General features: G+C 35.6%; 1 protein-coding gene across 36 annotated transcripts in view; it reads left to right on the forward strand.

Annotated features, from left to right (window-relative positions):
* The window catches only part of RIMS2 (regulating synaptic membrane exocytosis 2), a 612,947-nt gene that overhangs the window by 99,668 nt on the left and 489,042 nt on the right, over nucleotides 1-24,237 (forward strand). For all 36 annotated transcript variants that reach the window (XM_058698768.1, XM_058698770.1, XM_058698807.1 and 33 more), the window contains one exon: nucleotides 20,238-20,448. In XM_058698768.1, the coding sequence (XP_058554751.1) occupies nucleotides 20,238-20,448 (211 nt within the window). The remainder of the gene's footprint in view (nucleotides 1-20,237; nucleotides 20,449-24,237) is intronic.

Consider the following 24,237-nt stretch of genomic DNA (forward strand, 5'->3'; position numbering starts at 1 on the left):
AATAAAGAACCACAGCTTACTGGGAGCAGAAACTATTGGAACTAGGATCTGGTAGGAAAACTTAAACTATTAACTGATCAACTATTGAAGGCTGGGTGTGGACTGACTTAAGAGTTACAAATTCCTGGGAGCCCAGCCATAAGGGAACACCCTTCCCAACCTCCCCAATTTTGTGAGTTTTTTTAAAAAAAATTTTTATGTCTATTTATTTTTGAGAAAGAGAGAAAGAGCGAGAGAGAGAGGCAGAGAGGGAGACGCAATCCGAGGCAGGTGCCAGGGTCTGAGCTGTCAGCACAGAGCCCGACACGGAGCTCTAACTCACGAACTGTGAGATCATGACCTGAGCTGAAATCGGATGCTTAACCGACTAAGCCACCCAGGTACCCCTCTAATTTTGTGAGTTGTACCTCTAGGAACCTCACCAGGTTCTCAAGGGGAAGATCAGTGAACAGTTCTGTCACACTTTCAGCAGGGAGGAGGGTAAAAGTAACCATTTTGAAATACTCCAAGAGCTTTTTGTTCTCAAGGGAACCTAGCCAATGTGAGAGAAGGGAAATGCCCGACTACAGCCCCCTCTAGCCGTCCCACCTCACTGAAAGGGGAAAAGAAACTCAGAAGCACTTGTGAAGGTCATAGCCCAGGATACAGGCCCACTAAAAGACTCACATTTATAGGATTATAGAAGAACACTTCTCTTTAAAGTGGCATTTCAGGGATCCAGGCTGCTTCTGTGTTCTTGGTAAGCCAACTGGAACATTTAGCCAGTGGAGGAAGAGAGAGAATGGGGAGAATGGAGAATGGAGAATGGAGAATGGAGAATGGAGAATGGAGAACTTATTCTTACCTACATAAGACTGGTCACTTTTGCTCACAGCTTGTTCCCAGAACTTGTCACAAGGCACTTAACTAACTGCAAGGGAGTCTAGAAAGACTCTCCATGTGGTCATGAAGAGAGGTATCTCTATAATATGAACAGTAGTACATCTACTACTGTTAGTTCGTTTGATTTTCATTTGTTGCAATGAGATGGAAATTTCAGGATGCCAAAAGGTAAAGATTTGCTACTAAACAAGGATAACTACAATTTTAGTCCCCACTCTTGGTAATGTTGATTCTGTTGTAGCTGATGAAATGACTTGGGATCAAGGTCTAATTTTTATGAGACTGAAGGTTAGGGTTAATAATATGACAAAGACTCAAATACATAAATGTCTAGAAGGAAGGAACATCTATTAAATTTTATCAGTGGGATTACAGGGAGATTTTTGCATTTTCTTAGGTGGCAGTGAAAGACTAAAGGAGATTAAAAATGTGATAACAATGAAAATATATATGAAAGCATATTGAGAAAACTTTAGTTGATCAGTAGAGTGCCAAAGCGTAATAATAACTAAGATAAACAGTAAAAAAAAAAAATTTAAAAAGGAGGAGTAGAAATATCAGAAAATCATCCTTTTCTTTTTGGATGTAAGCTATCTATTTTAGTTAGTCATCTGCCTCATGCAAGAGTCCATTGCAGAGATCATTTGCTTCTGGAGGATCCTTAAGATCCTCTTATTTAAGATCCCCTGATGGAGCAGATTTCCAATAGTCCAGGCAAAATTATTTATGTCTTTTTAGGTGCAAAGCATGAATCCAAGGATCAGCATTTTGAAGCGCTAATTGTTAACATGGCATGTTACAGTCTTCAAGACTGCAGGGTAGTTTTTCTTTCCCGTCTCTTCCAGAAGACTAAATCTCTAGATTTCAGGTCATAGAGAGTACCTTAGAAGAATGTTTAGGAGATGCTTATACCTGTTGTTGATAAGAATGAGTGTATCATGATTCTGTGATGGCTGTACTTAATCATGTTAACTTGCAATGGAGCTAGCTCTAGGGTCAGAGGTGAAATTTCTAAGTGCCCTGGCATGCTATTATTAAGTCATAAGGGAGAGCTGATGACCTCAAGAAGGGTTGATTTTCTTGTTTTGAAGGCAAATGGCAATGGAAATTGAAAGGTCCTTGAGGTTATCATTAATTTGATTTTACTTTAAAAATTCCACTTGGTCTTTCTGCTTTTTCTGAAGATTGAGGATGCGATAGATAAAGATGTTTTCATGTAAGCTATGTGCTTCGTATTCGTGCTTGACTGGTCGAAGCAGTTGACCTGCAGTGGTAAGAGAGTGAATGAATTCCTGCACATGGTATGTTTCCAGGCCTAACTTAGATGTTCTTCAGTCTAGTCTAAAATTGACCACGTTGGGGGCCTGGGTGGCTCAGCTGGTTAAGCATCTGACTTCAGCTCAGGTCATGATCTCGTACTTTGTGAGTTCGAGCCCCACATTGGGCTCTGTGCTGACAGCTCAGAGCCTGGAGCTTGCTTCAGATTCTGTGTCTCCCTCTCTCTCTCTGCCCCTTCCCCACTCGTGCACACACACAAACGTGTGCCCTATGTCTCTTAAAAATAAATAAACATGAAAAAAAATTAATAAAATAAAATTGACCACCTCAGTCATGTACCTTTGAACCGCCTTCAATTCCTTTTGGCTCAAGAAAGGGATATATAAATAAGAATTATGAATGATAGATTGCTTAATCAGAAAATGCATTTAGAGAAATTGATAAAAGTAGCAAAGTGCTTGTTGCCGCGTAAAATTTTTATTAAAACGTAACATATGTCGTGAAAAGTGTACAAACTGAAAATATGCAACTCATCGAACTGCCAGACAGCGAACATATCTGGAAATCATTACTGAGAGCAAGAAGCAGAACATCACCAGCCCTCAGTATCTCTTTCTCATACTCCCTTCCAGGGAAGATTACTTCCCACCCCAAAGGGTAACTTCATCCTTTTATCTAGCACTACAGATCGTACAAATAATGTATGTTTTATACGAATGGGATCATGTCGTGTGTATTCTGTCGGATCTGTGCCATCTGGTTCAACATAATATTTGTGAGATTCATCTAAATGATTGCATGTGGCTGTATTGCATTCATTCTCATAGTTGTATGGTGCTCTAGTATATGAATATACTACAATTTATCTACCTGTTTACTATTGATATGCATATCAATTAGGTTTTTCCAATTTTTGGTTATTATGATTAGTGCTGCTATATATATTCTGTTGCCATTATTTTTTTCCTGTTACTTTGGAGGAGGATTTTGTAGTTATTTGTGAAAATGAAGTACGTAAGCGATTTTAAAATATTTTCAAATAGCAAAGCTAAGCATTATGTCTGGGTCTTTAGTCTCTAGTGTCTTGTTTATTTATTTGGTAATGCTGTAGGTACTATTTCTTGAGTATGCCCTGTTGTTTGATGTTTTGGTGCTTCTGCATCTGGCCAAGAAATGGAGGAACAGCGCATAGGATGATATGGTCTGATTTCTATTTTATAACAAACATTAGGGTTATAACAGTCACTTAGGGAGCTGCATAGAAGTTCAGATGAGCGAGGTGCTAAGTGACTGGGATGGCCATGTATGTGGCATATGTTTATTCTTTTATCATAAAAGGACATTAATTCTTTCTCTCGGCTGGTTAGTAATGTAGTGGCTTTCATACTTCTTTTTTTAAACTTCCATCCGTAAGGAGAAATATATTTTGCACTATAACCCAGTATACACATACTACATATAAATTTTAATGCACAATAGAAACAAGATTTGCATGAAATGCTTACTTGCACTCCTTCCAATGTGCTGATCTATTTTATTAAAAAATTGTGAGCCTTGGCCAGCTAAATTGATTTTGTGTCCTAGTACTGGGTTGTAGTCTGCAGTTTGAAAAGCACTCTTAAAAAAGTGTGTGACTACACTTAATGATAACATTCCATAACTGAATGCCATAAACTTGTAGAAGGCTCTACTTTAAATTCACTCTCTGATGAAAATCAGTGTTAAAATGATGTTTATTTTAATGCTTCAGGTTTTTTAAATAAACAAGTCCTAAATTAAGGTTAGTTTCACAGATTTGGGCTTTTTTTTTTTAATGTTTATTTATTTTTGAGAAAGAGAGAGAGACAGCGTGACCAGAGGAAGGGCAGAGAGAGAGGGAGACGCAGAATCTGAAGCAGGCTCCAGGCTCTGAGCACAGAGTCCGATGCAGGGCTCGAACCCACAAGCTGTGAGATCATGACCTGAGCTGAAGTCGGACACTTAACCGACTGAGCCACCCAAGCGCCCCACAGATTTGGGTTGTTAAAAAAAAAGCTTTATAAATATGTTTTCAATTTAAACGTTGGAATAATAATCATAGTTAAGAAGAGTGAGAATACAGTAATACTAGTTTTGTATTTGATAATTTTATTCCTTTAAGATAAAAAGGATGGACACTCAGACAATCCTATAATACTAAAACATTGTACCATTGGTAATGTAGAACATGGGGGAACAGATGCTTCTTCTATAAGGAAGAGAGCCAACCAAGTTTAAGCCCAGACATAAAGAACACATAAATGAGAAGAGAGAATGGGGAAACTTTGAGCTAGGTTGTCTTCATATGTTATTTTAGTTACTCATGATAGTAACTCTGAAGTCTGTGTTAAAATCCCACTAGTCTCATACAGCTAATAGGATCTTAGACCATGTTTAAAGAAGACTCTTTATTTTTCCCTGCTGTAGATTTCCTTGAAATACTGAATTGTTCTTGCTTATTCAAAATACCTCAACTCAGTTTGGTATTTCATTGGCTCCTATTGCCCTATATTTTGCTCGCATTATAGTCTGTGCATTTAAAAACATTATTTTGAGACGGAGTCTGTAGGATTCACCAACTTGTTAAAGGCATCCATTTAAAGAAGATTAAAGACCTCTATAAGATACTCTCGTGTTTCACATGTTGTTTCAGAAGAAAAGTAAATTAATATGGTGCCTAAGAAGGCACATATTAATTACCTAGTGTGTGTCACAATCACAGTGTTGGGCAAAAGATGAATGGTCCTTGACAGATTGTATACATAAGAATAATTACAATAAAATCTATTGTTCAGAAGTGCAACCTCAAGGTGGATGTTTGACTCTGCCTCATGGTGGGGATCAGACAGGATGGCTGAAATCTGAGCTAGGTCTTGAATATTGAAAGAGTGTAGCAAGTTAAAAAAAAAAAGTAAATTTTATTCTGTTTGATGGAACAGCATCTGCAAAGGTGTGAAAGAGCAGGATGTGCTTGGAGAACTGAAGGAGAACATTATTGTTCTAATGTAAATGTTAGAATTATTATTCAGATATCTTGGTTGCCACCAAGGTAGATAGCAATTGTGTTACTGTATCATGACGTAGTTCCAGGTTTACGGTTATCTGCATCAATCTGAGATTAACTGTGATATACTTAGCACAAACTGTAAAACATGTAAATAATGGGGTCAGAGTTTCTTTTTCCGTTTATTATTATTTTTTAGGTAATGAGCAAATGGTGTTTTACTCAGGAGCAGTGTATAAAAGTGTTTTACTTCCTAATGTCTTTTTCGAAGAAGTACTTTATTTTGGTTAGGCAGAAAGAAGTTGAAGGTGGAATATTTATAGTGGTCTTAAAATGTTTCTTCTATTTGTCATTTTTTTCCCCAGAATTGAATTTGTTGAATACTTTTGTTTAAGATACAAATTTCAGAGAAGCAACAAAATGCACTTTCCCCTCGGCATCAGAAAGGGGAATCTTCATATTGAAGATGAATCATTTCCTAATGTCAAGAATAAGCTATGAGTGTACTTTTGCTTCTTTTAAACCTCAGTTTGTAACATCGAGGTGATTTCACTTGTGAATGAAATAATCATTTCAACTCCAAAGATTCTATATCTGGCGATTATATAAAAGGTTTTTCTTCTTTTTTTTTTTTTTTTTAAGAAATGGACTTTCTGAATTTCATTGTCTTTTGGATATTGGTTATCATGAAACACAAAAACAAAGTCATGTATTAAAGATACATATTAAATATAAAGAATTATTATCTAAAGAACTTCATTTAAATTTTAATATAAAGAGTATTTCAATGTGGGTTTACGTGTGTGTATGCAATTGTTACAAATTGTTTTGGAGAAGTGTTTTTAGCATACAAGGAATGGGCCAAATATCTGATTTATTCGAGATAGTTTTATGATATTTCTTATCTGTGTCTTACTGATTTCTATAACTTGTAATGTGACAAACTAAGTTGAATATCAGATAATATGGGGAATAATTCTTAGCAAGGAAGTCAAGATATTCTTGCCCAGGCTGCCTCTCTGGCATCTCCCACTATATTTCTCTTCCCCTTCTTTTCTCATACACACTTTATGCCAAATGACAATACTCTCAACTTCCTGAATTCTCCATCTGTTTTCATGCTTTGCATATGAAATACTAAAGGTTGAATCAGTCTTCATTTTCTGCCTATCACAATTTTGCATATCCTTAAAGTCCAGGATGTGTAGGATATTTAAAAACTGAAACATCTGTGACGTCATAGAAGTCTTCTATGAAGTCATGCCAACACCATCCACAATTAATGGCTTTTTCTTTGTGTTGCAAAACCATTTTTCTTACATATTTATTTGGTATATGTTTCATTTTTCCTTGTGTTATAGTTTATTGATATTCATCTTAGGTCTATACTTGTTCATATATGTCTTTCTTACTGATGACAAGATTGGCTCATATTCAACTTTAAATTTTTGCTCCATCACTTATAAAATAGGGTACACATAGTACACATTTGTGTATTCATTGTTAATTCAGCATTTGTAAATATTTATTGAGGACGTGGCTATGGGCCATGGATCATGCTTCTCAGTGGGATAGAATGGACAGCAGAAACAGACAAAATAATCCTCACAAATTATATTTTCTAATTAGAGAGATAGGCATTAATCAAATAATCGTATATATGAATAAAAGGAAGGATGTGGAAATGCTATAGTATACTATAGTGCTTTGAAAATACTTCATGGAGGGATTTAACATAGTCAGAGATGCTAAGGAGAAATTTTCCAAGGAAGTGCAGTGAGAATACTGAGGAATTATGGAAGTGAAGAGTACAAAGTGTCATTGTTACATTGGCCTCATGAAATTGTCGGGGAACTTTCTTTCGCTTTTCTTCTGAAACAACATATAAAACATGAGAGTACCTTATAGAAGTCCTTAATCTGGTTTTTAAATGGATGCCTTTAACAGGTTGGTGAATCCTATAGGCTCCATCTCAAAATAATGTTTTTAAATGCACAGAATGTAATGCAAGGAAAATATAGGTCAATAAAGGAGCCAATTAAATTGGGGAAAAAAACCCCATATATTTATGGACCATTTGGGGGTAGATGAGAAGTTAAGATGAAGAAAGTTGAGTTAAAAAATTCACCTGTAAAGCCATATAGGTGATGACTGTCTTTTGAGGGTTGGCAATAAATGCACTTAATGTGTTAGTAGGAGAGAAGACACAACATTGTAAAGATGTCAAATCTCCTAAAATGAATCTATCAATGCAATGCAATTTTAGTAGAAATTCCACCAAGAGTTTCAAGAGAATTGGATTAAAGGATTAAAATATTTATGTAGAAGAAAAACATTTACAAATAGCAAAGAAATTTTTCTAACAGAAGAGCAAAGAGGAGGATTCCTTTTGCCAGATATCAAAATGAGTTACAAAGGCCCAGGTAGTATATGTTCTGGAATATGTGGCATTCTGTTACATTTGTTTTTTTTTTTTTTTTGTTTTGTTTTGTTTTGTTTTTCCCCTGAGATTATCCCGTTAGTAAAAGGAAATGGCTTTATTTTGAGTTGTTAACAATATCTGTCTTATTATGAAAGCCCAGGATTAGTTTGAACTACAAAGTACTGCTGAGTGAAGACACATTATCCTGAAAGGACCTCAAACAAATATACTTATACCTATAGATATTACCCGATGGAATCTGTGAAAGGGGAGTTAAAGAAATTAAGCGTTAGTCTAGAAATTACTGGGGGGTATGACCTCACAATGGTTAGTGTTGGAAGTTGTGGTAAACAAACCTTTTAAAGATTAAAGGAGTCATGTAAATGGTTAGCTTGTGAGGATCATGAAAACATATCTATGAGATGAGTAAGAAAACAGCAGCAGCCACAAAAACATCTGTGGCTGGTTATAAAATTATCAGGAATAGCAGGATTTCCAGGAACTGATAGATTAAAAAGTTCCAATTTTTCAAGTAACTCAGAAGTGAAGAAAATTTACTTTGGAAAACACTGAGTTCACTGAGTGGCTTTAGTGATGATGGAGACATTGATGTGGAAAATACACATGAAAATTTGGATAAAATAGGGGTGCGTGGCTGGCTCACTTGTAGAGCATGAGACTTTAGATCTTGGGGTAGTGAGCTCAAGACCCATGTTGGTTGTAGAGATTACGTGAAGATAAAATCTTTAAAAAAATTTGGAAAAAAATAGTTTTATGAAGCAATAAAGTGGAAAAAGCAATATTTATAATTTGATATTGTGTACATCTTTTAAATATTTATTTGTAATAAATGTTTTAAATGAAAGTGTATCTTTGACTTTTATGTCTATATTCAGGATCTGCAAAATGTGGTGTGTGGGTCAAATCCTGCCTGCTGCCTGTTTCTGTAAATAAAGTTTTACTGGAATACAGTCATACTTACTTGTTTTTGTATTGTCTGTGGCTGCTTTCACAGCCTAAGGGCAGAGCTGAGTAGTTGTGACAGAGGCCCTATAGTCCACAATACTTAAAATATATACTGTCTAGCTCTTTACAGAGAGTTTGCTGATCTCTGATCTATATCATTGGAAAGTTATATATTTAAATTTATATTAAATTTGAATCTTTTAGACCCTTCATTGCATTTGGAGTTTGGTTCTGACAGTGTTGTTCTGGAGTAGGAACAACACAAAAATCAATGAAATAGAATACAGAGTCTGTAAATAGACCTATGCACATGTGGGAACTTAGTGTATGATAGATTGCCATCACAAATAAGTGGAAGAAAGGATGGACTATTTAATGGTGCTGGGAAAATGCAATCTCTATATGGAGAGGATTGAAATTAAATTCTTGCATCATATCACATATAAAAATAAACTTCAGATCGATTAAAAGCCGAAATGTGAGAGGCAAAATTATAAAGCTATTAGAAGAAACCAGAATTGTTTTGTGACTGACTTAGGGATAAGTAAGAATTTTTTATAGCCAGCCACTGAAACCACAAACCCTGAAGGGAGAAATTGATGTATTTGACTATATCAAAATTAAAGATTTCTGTTTAACAAAGGACATCATGTACAAAATTAACAATCATCAGACTAGGATATTTGTTTTGCCTAACTTATAAATGATTAACATATAGGTTATATAGGATCCTACTGCAAATCATCAAGGAAAATATAGGAAATCCAACAGAGTATTGGATGCAACTGGAGTAAGGATGGAGTGAATAGACAATTCATAGGAGAGGCAGTCCAGTGGCGTGAACTTTATTAGAAGTCAGAAAAACATGAATTGAAAAAAAAAAAAACCCAATAAAGCCACATCAATTTGTATCTACTAAAGCTGAAAAAATATTATAAGTGAAATAATATCACACATTGGCACAGACAAGAAAATCTGGAACCTTCGTACCCTTCTTGCAGGTATGCTAACTGGGTTAAGCCACTTGGGAGAGCAGTTTCAAAGTATTTAGTGAACCTGAGTATGTATACGATATTCCTGCATGTATATCCCAGAGAAAACCATACTGGCTTACCTCAGAGTTATTGTGTATTGAGTTCCAGACCACCGCAGTAAAGTGAATATCAAAATAAGCAAGTCAAATGAAATTCTTGGTTTCCAAGTGCATATGAAAGTTATGTGTGTGCTATACTGTAGTCTATAGTGTGCAGTAGCATTCTGTCTAAGAAAAAACCAATGTCTATACCTTAATTAAAAAGTACTGTCTTGTTAAAAAATGCTCTCATTACTGATTACTGATCACTGTAACAAATATAATAATAATGAAAAAGTTTGAAATATTGTGACAATTACCAAAATGGCACAGAAACATTATATGAGCACATGCTGTTGGAGAAATGGTGCCAGTAGACTTGCTCGATGCAGGGCGTAAACCTTCAATTTGTAAAACATGCAATATCTGAAAAGTGCAATAAAATGAGTATTTATACAGGTATGCGTGTATATGGGTTTATGAATACATCAGTACAGAAATACTGTATAGTAATGAGTTATAAAGGGCCAACTTAAAAAAATAAATGGATGAATAAAATGTGATTTATGTAAATGGAACATTATACATCCATTAAATGCATGAACTAGATACAAAAACTGTAGTGGTTAAAAGCGTGGATTCTGGAGCAACACTGAATTTGGATCTGGTTTTAATGATTTACCATCTGTGTGATCATGAGCAAAATGGATTCTCTGCAGAATGGCAATAAAAATAGGATTAATAATAATAGTACCTATCTACTTGATACACCATAAACACCATATGCATTATACAGTTTTAGATTTAAATATAAAAATGTAAAGTTAAGTGACAAACATAAGCAGAAACAAGTAAATGGCAAAATGCCATTTATGTAAATATACAAGACTGGTTATCCGATAGAAGGGAAATCACACTGGGAAAAGGAAAATAATGAATTAAAATAGAAGCCAAGCATGGATCAGTGCCATAAAGCTTATGATCAGCTATTCTGGATACCTAAGGTTTAAAAAAAGCAAAAGGAAAAAAAAAAAAAAAAGAAAACAAAGAGTACATTGCAATCCATTCCAGGTGGAAGCAAGAGCATGTATAAAGCACAAAGACCAGTAATGAGATACACAATGATGAGTCTGAAGAATGAAAGAAAGCCGGAATAGCTTTAACAGAATGAGGGTAAAGAAACAGTGCAAAACTTGAGGTTGAAAAGGGAATGTATGCCAGAATATTCAAGGCTTTGTAAGTCTTCATAAGAAGTTTTCTTTCTTTCTTTCTTTCTTTCTTTCTTTCTTTCTTTCTTTCTTTCTTTCTTTCTTTCTTTCTTTCTTTCTTTCTTCCTCTTTCTCTTTCTTTCTTTCTTTTTCTTTCTTTCTTTTTTTCTTTCTTTCTTTCTTTCTTTCTTTCTTTCTTTCTTTCTTTCTTCTTTCTTCTCTCTCTCTCTCTTTCTTCCTCCCTTTCTTTCTTTCTTTCTTTCTTTCTTTCTTCCTCTTTCTCTTTCTTTCTTTCTCTTTTTCTTTCTTTCTTTCTTTCTTTCTTTCTTTCTTTCTTTCTTTCTTTCTTTCTTTCTTTCTTCTTTCTCTCTCTCTCCCTTTCTTCCTTTCTTTCTTTCTTTCTTTCTTTCTTTCTTTCTTTCTTTCTTTCTTTCTTTCTTTCTTTCTTTCTTTCTTTCTTTCTTTCTTTTACAATCAGAAGCCATTAGAGCATTTTAAACAGTATCTTTTAGCAAAGGTAATTTTTCCTGTGTGCCCAATAGATTGAGGCAGAGAAGTGTGGATGTGAGTAAACTAGCTAGGAGACCAGGTGGGTTTTGATGGTAACAAAGCCTATGGTATTGACAGGGGATATAGAGACAAGCGGAAGGATTCAAGACACATGTATGAAGTAAAATAGAAAAAAAATTAGTGATAAATTATGCATGTGAGGGAGAGACATCGTTCTGGAACATTTCTAGATTTCAGGCCATATAATTGAATGGTGGCACCATTTACTGAAATAGGGAACACTTGGAAGGGAATCTGGCTTGTGTAGGAAAGTTATGGGTTGAGTTTTCCACATGTTGAATTTTAGGTGGCATTGAGACTTACAGATAAGATGTTGAGTAGGCAATTGAATTTTAAAGCTCAGAGAAGTCTGAGCTGGACATTTATGTTTATACATAATTTGTATGTAGGTGGAAATTGAAGCCTTGGATATGGGATAAGACTGCCTAAGAAGACACCACAGAATGAAAAGAAGAGGGCCTGGATCTTGACCTTTGAAGGAAAAAGAAAATGAAAGGCCACAGATATGGGAAAACAAGCAGAGCATTATGAAAGCCAAGGGGGCAATGAACGTAGTTGAACATAATTTCAAATATTGTTGAGAACTCAGTAAGATCAAGACTAAAAATTTTGTTCACTAATTTTAGGTACAGGGAGACCATTGATAAACTTTGTGAGAATTAGTAAGCAGACCGGAAGCCAGATTAGAGTGGTTGGAGAATAATGGGGCGAGGAAGCAGAGAGAGCATTTTGCGTATTTCTGAAGGGGCAGGGGGGATACGCTCTTCTTGGCAAGGAATGCAGTTGAGCTCCTGAATTTGCCTGTACCCCACCAACTCTACGTACAGTAGTTTCTCATTTTATAGGACTTGGAAGGATAAATATACAAAATCTCTCTAAATCTTCCCTTGTTACCTCAAACTGTTGTCGTGTCCTCCCTGGATTGCAGCTTATCTCTGCTCTCCCCACAGCTGCGACCACTGGATCCCATCCTGCAGCCTTAATGCTGCAGTCCTGGGATTTCTACAGTTCTCTGTAAGAGGGTTTCAAACAGAATCCTTTAAATAGTTCTTAGGGATACGTGATTACTAACTTTGCTCCCCATGGGTGAAATGGAGCTTCCACTTCCCTGGAGATGCTATATTTTAGCACAGTTCACTGAGGTAGACTTCTGCTTTTTTGTCCCAGTGTGTAATTTGCCTAGTACTCCAGTGCCTCTAGATCTGAAACAAAATCCCGCTCCTTCTAATTTTCCTCTTCTGCCTTCTCTTTCTCCTGGAGCATTTACTGAGAGGAACGTCAGAGATCGTAAGCATATCAACAGGTATACAATAGAAATGTACAGCGTATCTCACACATGGAAAGATAATTTTAAGTGGCGGGAGCAACTCCGATGCAGAGCTCATCCACTGGTCCACTTAAACTCACACCTGCTCTGGCATACATTTTATGGACTTGAACTTCCTGTAGTGGTGCTTGTTTTGTGTTAGCAAAGCTTCACTTAAACTTGGTGGGAGATAATCAGGGTAAAACAGTGTATTTGAAGTTACAGGAAAAGTTAGTGAAACTGGCATTAGCTATTTAAATGTATTGACACTAGGTGTGAAAAGGAAGTGTATGTTTGTAATTAAGTAGCTAGGACGGACTCACTTATAGAGTTCTATTTTTAATTTACTTACTGACTTTAGGTTAGCACTTTGAAAGGAACTCTTATTAAAGTCAGGGTTTTTGAGGTATGATTTATTTGCAGTAAAATTCACCCCTTCAAGGTATACACTTCAGTGAATCCTGAAAAAACATAGTTAAATATCTACTACCATAAGCAAGATATAGAACATTTCCTTCACCCCCAAGAATTCCTTGTGCCTGTTTGTAGTTAGTTCTTTTGTTCTATTCCAGTCCCTGATTTCTGTCCTTATAATTTTGCCTTTTCTAGAATGTCATATAAATGAACTCTTATTGTAAAGAAGTGGGCAAACTACGGCCCGCAGGCCAAATACTGTTTTTGTGTAAGTGGTGAGTTAAGAATGGTTTTTACACCTAAAAATGATTGAAAAAATTTAAAAAAATGTTTATATATTTTTTAGAGAGAGAGAGAGAGAGAGAGAGCATGTGGGTGCTCACAAGTGCATGGGGGAGGGGCAAAGAGAGGGAGATTGAGAACCCAAGTAGACTATACACTTTCAGACAGCACAGAGCCCGATGTGGGGCTCCAACTGATGATCCCAGAGATCCTGACTTGAGCAGAAACCAAGAGTCGGTCACTTAACCAACTGAACCACCCAGGCGCCCCGAAAAAAAAATTTTAATGATGACATTTTGTGAGTATAAAAATTACACGAAAGTCAAATTTCGTGTTTATAAATAACGTCCTTTGGGACACAGCCTTGCTCGTTCATTTACATATTGCCAACGGCTGCTTTTTGGTTCACATTTTTTGCATACTGTTGAAGAAAGACTTCAACCTAACCTATCTAAGAAGCCTTTGTTTAACCCAAGGCCACGATTTTCTTCATTGTTTTCTTCTGGAAATTTTATGGTTTTAGTCATTGTATTTAGTTCTGTAATCCATTGATTGCAGTTATGTAATACGTTGAATTAATTTTTGTATAATGTGTGACATATGAGTTGAGGTTCTTTTTTTTAAGTTTTTTTTAATGTTTATTGATTTTTGAGAGAGACAGAGTGCGAGTGGGGGAGGGGCAGAGAGAGAGAGATACAGAATCCGAAGCTGGTTCCAGGCTTTGAGCTGTCAGCACGGAGCCCGATGCAGGGCTTGAACTCACAAACTGTGAGATCATGACCTGAGCCAAAGTCAGTTACTCAACTGACTGAACCACTCAGGCGACCTGAGGTTGATTTTTTTTAACACATGGATTTCCAATTGCTTTTTTTGCACATGAATTTCCTATTGCTTAGAAGATTATTCTTTCTCCATTGCCTTGACAGCCTTTTGTCTTGTTTTGTTTTGTTTTTAAATTAATGATCATTTAAGCATTGGATTGTTTTGGACTCTATTCTCTTCCATTGGTGTATGTATGTGTTTATTCTTTGCCAATACTGAATATTGACTTGATTACCTCTGGAGCTTTTAGAGTAAGTCTTGACATCAGGTGGTATGAGTCTTCCAACCTTTTTTTTGAAAATATCTTGCCAATGTAGGTGTTTTGCTTTTCCATATAAATTTTAGAGTCAGCTTGTCAATTTCTTAAAAAAAAATCATGTTGAGTTTTTGATTGAGATAACATTGAATCGAGAGATCAATTTGGAGAGAATTGATACCTTAACAATATTGAGTTTTCTCATTGATGAATACAGCATATTTCTCCTATTACTTAGATCTCCTCTCATCCTTTTTCACAGTAGTTTTATAGTTTCCACCATAAAAAGCCCATGTGGATACACCTCGGTGGCTCAGTCGGTTGAAGGTCTGACTTTGCCTCAGGTCATGATCTTGCAGTTTGTGGGTTTGAACCCTGAAGCCGGCTTGCTGCTGACAGCGTAGAGCCCGCTTAGGATCCTCTGTGTCCCTTCACTGCCCCTCCCCTGCTCATGCTGTCTCTCTCAAAGATAAAATAAAACTTAACAACAACAACAACAACAAAAAAGCCTGGATATATTTTGTTCAATTTATACCTGAGCATTTTCTTTCTCTTCTCTTCTTTTTTGATGCCATTGCAGACTGCTTTTAAAATTTTTGATTTCCAATTAATGCAATGCTAGTATATAAAAATACAATTTTGGGGGGGGTTATACTTAGTTTATATCTTGTGACCTTGCTAAAGCGCATTTATTGTAGGAGATTTTTTGTAGTTTCTTTAGGACTTTATATATAGACAATTATGCCATCTGCAAACAGTTTTTTCCCTCCTTTTGAATCTTTATGCTTTTTATTTTTTTAATGCACGGGCTAAGATTTCCAGTTCAGTGTTGATTAGGGGTAGTGAGAGAGAACACCTTGCTTTGTTCCTGACTTTAGAGGGAAAGCATTAAATCCTTCACAATATAGTATGATATTAACTATAGGCTTCTCTATAGATACCCTTATTGCATTAAGGAAGTTTTCCTAGTTTGCTGAGTCAAGCGTTTTCTCCATATATTTTGACAGAATCATATGTCTTCCCCCTTAGTCTGTTAATAGGGTGAATTATATCGTTTAAATTTAGAATGTAGAATCAACCTTGCATTCCCAGGATAAACCTGGTACACCTGTGTGTGATGTATTGTTCTTTAACATGGTTTGATAATGTTGTATTGAGGATTTTTCATCTTTCCATGAGGAATATTGGTCTATAATTTTCTGTTATATTTTTATATGGTTTTGGTATCACAGTAATGCTGGCCTTAGTAAGTTAGACAGGAAGTGTTCCCTTTTCTTTTTTTCAATGTTTATTTACTTATTTTGAGAGAGAGAGAGAGAGAGAGAGAGAGAGAGAGAGAGAGAGATGGAGCCTGAGCCAGGGAGGGGCAGAGAGGAAAGGAGACACAGATCTGAAACAGACTCCAGGCTCTGAGCTGTCAGCACAGATGCTGATGTGGGGCTGGAACTCATGAGCCGTGAGATCTTGACCTGAGCCGAAGTCGGATGCTTAACCGACTGAGTCACCCAGGTGTCCCACAGGGTTCCCTTATTTTCTATTTTCTTATTTTTGATTATGTAGAATTGGTGTTATTTCTTCCTTAAATATCTGGTGGAATTCACCATTAAAGCCAGTGAGAACTTCAGTTTTATTTTTAAAGGTTTTTAATACACATAGGACTTCTCAGGCTATCGGTTTCTTGTCGAGTGAGGTGTGCTGGTTTCAGTCTTTCAAGGAAATAGTTTATTTCTCATGTGAGTTGTAGAATTTTATGGGCATAGAATTGTTTGTAGTTTTCTCTTGTAATCTTTTACATTAAAAAAATTTTTTTAACGTTTATTTATTTTTGAGACAGAGAGAGACAGGGCATGAACGGGGGAGGGTCAGAAAGAGAGAGGGAGACACAGAATCTGAAACAGGCTCCTGGCTCTAAGCTGTCAGCACAGAGCCCAACGCGGGGCTTGAACTCACGAACCGCGAGATCATGACCTGAGCCGAAGTCGGACGCTTAACCGACTGAGCCACCCAGGTGCCCCTGTAATCTTTTACATTTAATTTTTGCTTAACAGTGGAGTCCATAGTGATGTTCCCTCTATCATTCTTGCTCTAGTTAATTTTTATCTTCTCTTTCTCTTTTTTTTTTCTCTTGATCATTCTGGCTAGAGGCTTATTAATTTTATTGATTTTTTTTAAAGTTTATTTTTATTTATTTTGAAAGAGAGATAGAGAGCAAGCAGGGAAGTGGCAGAGAGAGAGGGAAAGAGAGAATCCCAAGCAGGCTCCATGCTATCAGTGCAGAGCCTGATGCAGGGCTCCAACTCACGAACTGTGAGATCATGACCTGAGCCGAATCCAATAGTGGAATGCTTAACTGACTGAGACACCCAGGAGCCTGTATTGATTTTTTTTTAAGCAGCAGCATTTAGTTTCATTGATTTCTTTTATAATTTAAAAAATTTCTTTTCTTATACTTTCTTTGGTTTAATTTTCTCTTCTTTTTTAGGAAATTGATTTGAGACTTTTCCCCTTTTTAGTGTAAGCACCTATTTTTATGTGTTCTAGGTTTCTATGATCCTTTCAAGGAATATCATACTTCTGCCTCAAGAACTTACTTTAAATTGCTGTGGTTAATGTCTTCCGACAATAAATTCTTTCAACATTTCTTTGCCTGAAAAGTCTTTATTTTACCTTTATTTATTGAAGCATAATTTCACTGCATATGGGATCTTGGGTTGACAGATTTTTTTTCTGTAGTACTTTATATAGATGTTACCACAAAGTGTTCTAACTTCTATGGTTTCTGAAAGATAATCTTTTGTAACTTTTATCACTGGCTCTCTACATATAATGTGTCATTTTCTCTGGCTGCTTTTATAGTTTTCTTTGGTTTTTAGCAGTTTGAGTATGTTGTGTCTAAGTGTGTGTGTATTTGGTGTTGTTCTACAAAGGGTTCTTTGAAGTTCATGTGTCTGTGATTTGGTGTCTTTCATTAATTTTGGAAAATTCTGGCCATTATCCCTTCAAATATTTCCTCTGTTCTGTTTTCTACCTTTTCTTCTGGGACTCCAATTTCATATGTTAGATCAATTTAGCTCTTAGATGCTATGTGTTTTGTTTTTTGTTTTTTTTTTTTCATTCTGACTCTTTTTTGTTTGTTTGGATTTTTTTTTAATTTTTGTTTATTTATTTTGAGAGAGAGAGAGAGAGAGAGAGAGAGAGAGAGAGAGAGAATCCCAAGCAGGCTCCATGCTGTCAGTGCAGAGTCCAACGAAGGGCTCGAACTCACAAACCATGAGGTCATGACCTCCAGTCATGACCTGAAGTATCTGAGAGTCAGATACCTAGGCGACTGAGCCACCCAGGTGCCCCTGGATATTTTTTATTGGCTTATTTCAAGTTTACTGGTCTTTTCCTTGGGTCTTTCAAGTCTACTTATGAGCCTATCAAAGAAATTATTCATCTATAATGCCATGTTTTCTATTTCCAGCATTTTCTTTCTTTTCTAAATGTTTTTCTTAATTTATTTTGAGACAGAGAGAGAGAGAGAGAGAGAGAGAGCATGGGAGAGGGGCAGAGAGAGAGGGAGAGGGAGAATCCCAAGCAGGTTCTGCACTGTCAGCACGCGGCCTGGCACAGGGCTTGATCCCACGAACCATGAGATCATGACCTGAGCTGAAGTCAAGAATCAGACACTTAACTGACTGAGCCACCCAGCCACTCCTATTTCCAGCATTTTCATATGACTCTTACACATTCCATCTTTCTGCTTCAGTACCCCATCTGGTCCTGCCTGTTGTCCACTTTTTTCTATGGATCTTTTACCTTAATAATTATAATCATTTTGAAGTCTTCTGATAATTCCATCATTCTTGTCATCTCTGAATCTAATTATATTATTTTATCTCTTGACAATGGGTTGTTTATTCCTTACAATTTTTTCCTGAGTCTCATGGTTTTGAATTGTATTTTTGCCTTAAAGTGGGCATGACTTTTCTGTCAGACTGTTAGTGTTGGGAATTAAATCATCATCAAGTCAGAGGTTCAGATAGGTTTGGACTTTGTTGTTGCCATCATTATTTTTAGCGCATTGCAGTCTTCAAATTGGGGGGAGTGGCGTGGAGGGGCGTCTCTCCTTATACTCTCGCCTTTTCCGCGGCAGTAGATCATTGATGCTTATTTCTTGATTTTAGGTTTGTGGCAGGGGCAAAGGTGTTCTGTTCTGTTTTCCTATTCTTTGTTTTTGATGGGACCTCGCCACCTGGGTCTTATGGATGAGGCTTGCTCAGAGTTCTTAGGTCCTTATTCCCATGGAAGTAAATCCGCTTGTATCTCTGATAGGTTTGGGACAGGAATTTCCATCCCTCCCCTAGTGATGAAAGGCCATTGATTTGAAAATAGGATGTTGGTTGAAGATGGTTTCCTGTCCCTCTTTCATGGGTAGAGGTTTTTTTCCTTTAAACTTTTCCTTAGCTGCAGGGGATCTCTACCTTTGCCCTGGGATTACAGAGTTTCCTTCTTCTCCCTGTGGCTCATAGCTTGTTTTTTTTTAGGAGAGATAGTCTGGGGAATTATGCCTGTACCCCAGCAGCCACTAGGTACCTCTTTTGCACTTGAGCATGTATACCCCTAAAGGTTCTTTGTTCTCATGGCCTGCTCTCAATCTTCCTCCTAAGTACCCAGGAGAGGCCTGCAGAAAAGTGCTTGCGAGGGAGCGTGAGCTTTCCTTGAGTCTGGGCCCTTAGCTATTCCAAACTGTCATGTGAGCCCACACTTAGCCTTTCACAATTCGTTAAAATTTTAACTGATTTCCTCTTACCCGCCTGTATGGTGGCCCCTCTTTCTCCTTCTCCTCTCCTCTGCCGAAGGTGGAGCAGTGTGCTTCATTTCTCTTTGGAGGGGCTTGCTGCTGTTTGCAGTTCAGATTATTTGTTTGCCTTATGTCCTCAACTCTCTGAAGGGCTCAGGAAAAGTTATGATTTTGTAGATTATTTAGCCTTTTGTTACTTTTAGGATGGGAGTGACATTATTTACAACTTTGTAAGTTCTAAGCCGAGTTCATTGTAGTTTTTAAACATTTTTTTTTCTTTTCTGACAATAATGGAAGTAAAAAGTTTTATCCCTGTTTATTTTCAATGAGTAAATGATACCTTTTTCTAGGTATCTTTTTTCTTATTTTGTTTTTAAGGTAAAAGTTGGCCTTTTATTTGCTAGACTCCTAATATTTCAGTGTTTTTATAGCCAACTAATGTCCAGACTGTTGAACAGATTTAAACAATTAGTGAGAGCACTCATCCAGTGTTTTCCCCTCTGTTTGGATTCTTCAGATCACTCTAATTGAGAGTTGTCTCAATGATTTGAAGTTCATAGGTTCTGCCTGTACTGTGTAAGTCAAATTAGCTCAGTCTATTTCTAAAGCTAAAATGTTGAAAAATACGATTTTAAATATTTTAGGGCATATGATTGAAAATATATTGCAAATGGCAGAATGAAATTTTGCAGTTATAACTCAAAGAGAGATCTCTATTAGCATGTAGCAGTTGGCTCTTAAATTAACGTGTATATCAGAGAGCAGAACTAGTTGCAACACTCTTGTGATTTGCCACGTAAGATGTTATTCTATAATCAGAAAATAAACTTTTTATTCTTTATTCTCATTTTATGAGTTTCTTGGATATAAGATTGTATATCGATCATAGTAATTACTATTTTTTGTGAGCCCATCAGGAAACCAAATGTTTCTTATTTGTTTTCCCTGCAGAAAACTTCATCAGCAGTTTGAAATGTACAAGGAGCAGGTGAAGAAGATGGGAGAAGAATCACAACAGCAGCAAGAACAGAAGGGTGACGCCCCAACCTGTGGTATCTGCCACAAAACTAAATTCGCTGATGGATGTGGCCATAACTGTTCATATTGCCAAACAAAGTTCTGTGCTCGTTGTGGAGGTCGAGTGTCATTACGTTCAAACAAGGTACAGAATGAAAACCACACGTAATTCTGTTATAGTTAAGCTTATAATATTGTTAAGCTAATTGTGAATACAATGAAACAGACAATTGAAATTAATATTCAGGTTAACCAATGAATAAAAAAAACTTCTAGTGTCTTCATTTTAGATAAAAGAAATTTTTAATCTTTCCTTTCAGTTAAAAAGATACTTGTCTCATTGTTTATGGCCTTTAGCTAATGGTTTTGTTTAGAATCATAGGATCGTAGACTTTCAAAGATGATGAAAATAATTTATAGATCAGTTGGTCTAACTCCTTTATTTTACAGGTGCAGAAAACTCAGATCCAGGGAGACCAAAGGTCATTCTTCGTGTCACACAATTGATTAATGTTAGAGCAGTGACACTGCTTTTTCCATTTTTACACATAATTTTATAAACTTTGTAGGCCTACTCTTCCTTTGACCCCTGTTTTCTCTCCTTTTGAAAGAGGCTCTTTTCAGCTTTGAGAGTCTGTCTTTTATAATTTTATAGCTTTTGAAGCTACATTACCCTTTATTTTTGTTTTGACATTAATGAAATAAACATTAGATTATGGAATTTAAAGAGGAATAATAAGGAGATGTTTTAGACTCATCCTAGATTTTTTTAGTTTATCCATCCACTTTAGGGAATATCTAATGCTACCCAAAGAATGCTTTTTGAAATAAGCAAAAACAGTATTATAAAATGTTTTCCTTGGTAAGTTCTTTACAATTTACATTTGTATCCTTACTAGTATTTTATCACTCAGTTCTCAGGTAGTTTTAAAATAGGGAGCTAATGTTTGTACATACATTACTCACACATAGTTATGGGGATTTGTTCCCCTGTGTAATTTCATGTCTCCATTTTCTCATTGTTTCCTGTTTCTCATTGTTTTGTTTTGCCCAGAATTAATCATTTTCTGTTTTCTCCCCCCTAATGTTTCCTCCTGGTTTACCTGATTATTGTTCTTTACCTTGACTAGTTACATTGGCTACAAACTCCAGTACGGTTCTGAATCAAAGTAGTGACAGCACATATCCCTGTTTTGTTCTTGTTCTTAGGGAGGAAGCATTCAGTCCTTCATTATTAGGTATTATATTAGCTGCCAGCTTTTCATAGATGCCTATCTACTCCTAATTTGCTGAGAGGTGGTGTTTTTTTGGTTTTGTTTTTGGTTTATTTGTTTGTTTTCACATCAGGAATAGATGGTGGAAATTGCCAAATGTTGTTACTCCATCTATTGAGATTAATCATATTTCTTCTTTGCTTGTTAATGTGGGGAACTACATTGGTTGATTTTGAAATGCTAAATCAACTATATTCCTGGGACGAATCCCATTTGCTTATGATGGATTGTCCCTTTTATGTAATGATGGGTTTGATTTGATTATTAAAGTTTTGTTTACAATTTTTGCTTCTATGTTCACGAGTGTTAGTGTCTATAGTTTTCTTTTCTCGTAATATGTTTCTTTGATTTTGCTATCACAGTAATGCTGTCCTGATAAAATGCGTTGGGAAGTATTTCCTCTTCTTGAGTGTTTTCGAAAAGTTTCTGTAGGATTGATACTCTTATCCTTTAATATTTTGTAGATTTTACCAGTGAAGACATCTGGGCATGCTGTTTTATTATTTTTTTTGGGGGGGAGGGTTAAGTACAGTGTCAATTTCTTTGGTAGATATAGGTTTATTCAAGTTATTTACTTATTTTTTTTTTTTTTGAACGAGCTTTGGTGTTTTTCAAAGAATTTCTCCAGATCCTTATAAACTGTCAAATTTATTGACATAAATCTGTTCACAGTATTCTATTATTATTCTTTAATATTTGTAGAATATGTAGTGATGCTACCTCTTTAATTTCTGCTCCTGGTAATTTATATTTTCTCTCTTTTTTCCTGCTTAGTTTGGCTAGAAACTTATCAATTTTAATGATCGTCTCAAAGAACTAGTTTTTTGTTTCATTAGTTGCCTCTATTGGTGATTTCATCTTTGGTCTTTATTATTTCTGCTGACTTTGGGTTTAGTTTTCTCTTTTTCTGGTTTCTTAGGTGGCAGCTGAGGTCTTTGCTTTGAGATGTCTCTTCTTTTCTAATATAGGCATTATGTGCTGTCAGTTTCCCCCAAGTACTACTTTGTTGACATCCCCAAAATTCTGATATGTTGTCTTTTCTTTTTCATTCTGTTAAAAATACTTTCAAGTTTTCCCTTTCTTTTTAGAGCCATGAATAATTCAGAAGTATGTTATTTATTTTCCAAATACTAGGGAGTTTCCAGAGATCTGTATGAGTTTCTTTATCCCTGGTAACATTCTTTGCTCTGAAGTATGGTAATTACTTTTAATTTAATTCTGTTGTAGTCCTAGACATACTTTGAGTGCCTTGAATTCTTTGAAATGTATTGATACTATTTTATGGCCAGAATATGGTTTATTTTGGTAAATGTATGTACTTTTATTTTTTGATGGAGTGTTTTTAAATGTCCTTTAAGTCAAGTTGGTTAATAGAGTTGTTAAAGTTTAGTATATCCTTTTTGATCTTTTGCTTATTTATTTGATAAATTATTAAGGAAGGATATTGAAATATACAACTATACTTGGATTAATCTGTTTCCTTTTGTAGTTCCTTTTTTTTATTATGAAATTTATTGTCAAATTGGTTTCCATTCCTTTTGTAGTTCTATGTATTTTTGTTTTTGTTTTATGTATTTTATTAGTTTCTGTTTTCAAATGCATAAACATTTAGGATTATTATGTCCTATTAACTAATTGTCCCCTTTGTAATCATGAAATGACTTTCTTTATCCCTGGTAACATTCTTTGCTCTGAAGTCCACTTTGTCTAATTTTAATAGAGCTTTCTATTAGGTAGTATTCACATGGTTTATGTTTTTCTCTTCCTTTACTTTAGAATAATTTGTGTCTTCATATTTAAAGTATTCTTCTTATAGGCATATAATTGGGCCTTGCTTTCTTAGCCAACATGACCATCTCTGCCTTTTAATTGGGGTGTTTAGATAATTTATATTTAATGTAATTTTTGGTATGGTTTGTTTGAATATATCATTTTGCTTTTTTTCTGCTTGTACCATCTGACTTTTGTTTGTTTTTGTTTTTTGGTTTTCTTTGAATTAGTCAAGCACTTTTTAGGATTCAGGTTATGTCCTTCATTGGCTCGTTAATTTTGTTGACTCTGTTTTATAGCTTTGTTGGTTCTTTGTTTTGTCATTTTATTACTCAGTTCAGGATTTGAAGCATACATCTTTAAATTATCATTGTCAGTCTTAACTGATATTATATCATTTTGTGTATAGTATAGTACAAGAACCTTCCAATAGTGTATTACCATTTCTACTCTTCTGGACTTTATGTTATGGTGTCATATATTTTACTTATTTTATACACCCCACAATACTATTATTCTTTTTTATTTAAAAAGTTTATCTTTTAAGGAGTTTTAAATAATAAAAATAAATATTGTATATTTTCTGTTGTCATTATCATTTCTGGTACTATTCATTTCTTTTTATAGATCTGTATTTCTATATGCTATCATATGTTATCTGTCTGAAATATTTCCTTCAATATTTCTTGTAGTGTGTGTCTGCTGATGTTGAATACTTTCAACTTTTTATGCTGAGAATTTTGCTTTTTATTTTTATTTATTTATTTTTATTTATTGAGGGGGAGAGAGAGCACGCAAACAGGGTAGGGGCAGAGGAAGAGGGAGGGAGAGAATCTCAAGCAGACTTCATGCTCAGCAAGGAGCCCACCATGGGGCTTGATCTCACCACC

The sequence above is a fragment of the Neofelis nebulosa genome, chromosome 14 (genome assembly GCF_028018385.1).
Source record: "Neofelis nebulosa isolate mNeoNeb1 chromosome 14, mNeoNeb1.pri, whole genome shotgun sequence".
In the NCBI taxonomy this organism is placed as follows: Eukaryota; Metazoa; Chordata; class Mammalia; order Carnivora; family Felidae; genus Neofelis; species Neofelis nebulosa.